The 3800-nt window shown below is 39.8% G+C and overlaps 1 protein-coding gene across 1 annotated transcript in view; it reads left to right on the forward strand.

Annotated features, from left to right (window-relative positions):
* Window positions 1-1674: 1674 nt before the first annotated feature.
* The window catches only part of pcid2 (PCI domain containing 2), a 4160-nt gene continuing 2034 nt past the window's right edge, over window positions 1675-3800 (forward strand). Inside the window, exons 1-9 of the mRNA XM_031878050.1 lie at window positions 1675-1765; window positions 2393-2441; window positions 2528-2617; window positions 2751-2824; window positions 2918-2983; window positions 3068-3109; window positions 3229-3283; window positions 3360-3463; window positions 3568-3643. Of these exons, the coding sequence (XP_031733910.1) occupies window positions 2406-2441; window positions 2528-2617; window positions 2751-2824; window positions 2918-2983; window positions 3068-3109; window positions 3229-3283; window positions 3360-3463; window positions 3568-3643 (543 nt within the window). The 5' untranslated portion in view covers window positions 1675-1765; window positions 2393-2405. The remainder of the gene's footprint in view (window positions 1766-2392; window positions 2442-2527; window positions 2618-2750; window positions 2825-2917; window positions 2984-3067; window positions 3110-3228; window positions 3284-3359; window positions 3464-3567; window positions 3644-3800) is intronic.

Raw genomic sequence — 3800 nt, forward strand, 5'->3', positions numbered from 1 at the left:
GGCTACAAGTATTTACTGATGGCTAATAGTATTTCCTAGTGGCTACTGGTATTTAATGGTGGCTACTGGTATTTACTGATGGCTACTGGTATTTACTGGTGGCTGCTAGTATTTAGTGGTGGCTACTAGTATGTACCAGTAGCTACTAGTCACTATTGGAGAATATTTGTACATATTAGTATCTGGTATCTACTGGTGGCTAATTGGGACTTTTTGTACATACAGTACTTGTAAACTTTGATGTGTACTCGTATCTTTTGGTGCCTACTGGTGAATATTTGTACTTACTTTTATCTAGTGGTGGCTAGTTAAGTATAGGTCTTTTGTTCTCGTGAATATTGTACGAATATATATTATACTACTATATAATATCTTTTGGTGGCTATGAATATCTATTGGTGGCTACTAACATCTATTGGTGGCTACTAGTATCTATTGGTGGCTACTAATGTCTATTGGCGGCTACTAGTATCTATTGGCGGCTACTAATATCTATTGGGGGCTACTAATATCTATTGGCGGCTATTAATATCTATTGGCGGCTATTAATATCTATTGGCGGCTACTAGTATCTATTGGCGGCTACTAATATCTATTGGCGGCTACTAATATCTATTGGCGGCTACTAATATCTATTGGCGGCTACTAATATCTATTGGCGGCTATTAATATCTATTGGCGGCTACTAATATCTATTGGCGGCTACTAGTATCTATTGGTGGCTATTAATATCTATTGTGGGCTATTAATATCTATTGGTGGCTACTAGTATCTATTGGTGGCTACTAATATCTATTGGGGGCTACTAACATATATTGGTTGCTATTAACATCTATTGGTGGCTACTAACATCTATTGGTGACTATTGATATCTATTGGTGGCTACTAACATCTATTGGTAGCTACTAACATCTATTGGTGGCTACTAACATCTATTGGTGGCTACTAACATCTATTGGTGGTTATTAACATCTATTGGTAGCTACTAACATCTATTGGTGGTTATTAACATCTATTGGTAGCTACTAACATCTATTCGGGGCTACTAACATCTATTCGGGGCTACTAACATCTAGTGGGGGCTACTAATATCTATTGGGGGCTACTAACAAAGGGTTTTCACGACTTATATACATAAATATATATATATATATCATGATGTTATTTTACCAGTTAATGAAGACGTTGTTGTTGTTGTTGTTGTCCTCTGGTCTATTAAACCTGTTTATTTATATTTACAGGCATCAGCTGTGTTTAAACAGGTTCATATTTAACCTGTTATATTTAACCTGTTATTATACTTTATCAACAAAGTTTCTGCTTTTCTCTTCTCAAAAACGATATAGTTAATAAATCAAAAGAATAATATATGTAAATTCTACAGTTTTATATCTGTAAATGTGGATCTCTGCATGAAGGAAGAGACTGACTGTTGTTCTGTTCTGTGTCAATAAAGGTTTAAAAACGTTTGATTTGTTATATTTCCCTCTTCATCTCCAACATGACAGATACTCTTAATCAGAAATATTTTCTCAGTAAAAATAACAGATATTTTAATTTAAATAGGAAATGACGTCTTTTATCCCGGTTAATTATGAAATGTAGCCTTCGAGACTTTTATTTTGAAACATGTAGTCTTATTCTGAAGCGCTACCGGAAGCAGGTTTACCGACCCGGAAGTTGTTCTGCGTCGTGTTTAGCTCCAACTGCAGATCGTTGAATGAATTGAAACGGTTCATTTCTGGGTCAGAACTTCAATTTAAAGGTTCGTAGCGATTTGTATTTACTTATTACATTTACACGATTCTTAATGTTGAGTTTGAAGCCTGAAAAAAAGCGATTTAACAGTTTTTAAACCTAAAAGTAGGTGAATTGACGAGTTAGCATAGCAGCTAACTAGCCGTAGCCCCGTTAAGTTTTATAATAAAATAGTGAAAACACGTTAAAGATCACCTTTAAGATCAAAACTATGTTTCTATTGTCAGCTATGATGATTAATCGATTAACTGAACATTATTCGGCAACAATATTTATCGATTTGGTGAAAGTTTAATCATTTAATCATCAGGTGTATTATTAATAATTCTCTTATTTTAAACTGAATATTTGTATAAAATGTGTTTAAATATTTTATCGACTCAAAGATGAATTAATAGTAAATATTCATATGTCAGATACTTAATAAATACTATTTCATATTTAACATATAAATATAAAATGCACAATATATACAATGAAATAGAATAATATTTAAATGAAATAACTAAACAATAGTGCAAATATTAGTAAGTATAATTTTAATATTTATTTTTTATATTATTTTTATATACTTGTACCACAGTATTTCTCCCCTGTAGTACTAGTACATGACTGAAGTATTTTGTGTCTCCAGGTCTCCTGCTGTGATGGCTCACGTCACCATCAACCAGTACCTGCAGCAGGTGTGTAGTTACACCATGTGATCTCCGCGTGGCGCCGCAGCCTTTAACCTGCTCTTCTTCTTCTTCGTTGGTGTTTTCCTCTGCAGGTGAACGAGGCCTTAGACAACCACGAGGGCTCCTTCTGCTCCGAGCTGCTCTCCTTCAAACACCCGCACGTCGTCAACCCCCGACTACAGGTGAGGCTCCGCCCACTCAGGTAGACGGCTCGGATAGGATACGCTAGGACACGGCCTCACCTGTGTGTGTGTGTGTGTGTGTGTGTGTGTGTGTGTGTGTGTGTGTGTGTGTGTGTGTGTGTGAGACACACAGCTGGCCAGTCCAGAAGAAAAATGTCAGCAGCTCCTGGAGCCGCCGTACGACGAGATGGTTGCCGCCCACCTCAGGTAGGACGGCCAATCAGGTCGCTCGTGTGTGTGTGTGAGGATGTAACCATATTAACAGGACTGTGTGTGTGTGTGTGTGTGTGTGTTTTGCAGGAGTATCTACGCTGTGTCCAATCACGACTTTGTTGAAGCCTACAAGTTCCAGACGCTCGTCATTCAATATCCTTCATGATGGACACACACACACACACACACACACACACACACCAGTAATCTATAGCCGATCACTCCTTGACCAATCACGTCCTTCCTGAGGGCCTTCCAGTCCCACAAAGAGGAGAACTGGTGAGTACATGTGTGTGTTAAGCTAGCTTAGCACAATGACTGCAAGTGAAGGGAAACTGTTAGCGTTGATCCAGACTAAATGTTCTGTGTGTGTGTGTGTGTGTGTGTGTGTGTCTCAGGGCTCTCCCGATGATGTTCACCGTCACTCTGGATCTCAGGATATTCGCCAACAATGTAAGAAATCGCACACACACTGATCTGAGGTCAGCTGCTGCTGGGATGACCAGTGTGTGTGTGTGTGTGTGCGCAGGCGGAGCAGCAGTTGCAGAAGAAGGGTAAAGGTCACCCGGGGGAGATGTTGGAGAAAGCAGCAGAACAGCTGATGAGCTGCTTCAGAGTGTGTGCCAGCGACAAGTGAGTACTAATACACAAATGCAGTATAAGTACACACTTCCTGTGAAGAAGAGTAACTAACAACAGAATAAAGTGTAACCCCGGGTGCTGTGTGTGCCCCTCAGTCGAGCCGGGATCGAGGACTCCAAGAAGTGGGGGATGATGTTTCTGAGCAACCAGCTCTTCAAGATCTACTTCAAGGTCTGAACGTGTCTCTCTGAGGTCTGAACGTGTCTCTGAGGTCTGAACGTGTGTCCCTGAGGTCTGAACGTGTCTCTCTGAGGTCTGAACGTGTCTCTCTGAGGTCTGAACGTGTGTCCCTGGGGTCTGAACGTGTCTCTCTGAGGTCTGAACGTGT

Source organism: Anarrhichthys ocellatus, unplaced genomic scaffold, assembly GCF_004355925.1.
Source record: "Anarrhichthys ocellatus isolate YVR2014 unplaced genomic scaffold, GSC_Weel_1.0 scaffold159, whole genome shotgun sequence".
In the NCBI taxonomy this organism is placed as follows: Eukaryota; Metazoa; Chordata; class Actinopteri; order Perciformes; family Anarhichadidae; genus Anarrhichthys; species Anarrhichthys ocellatus.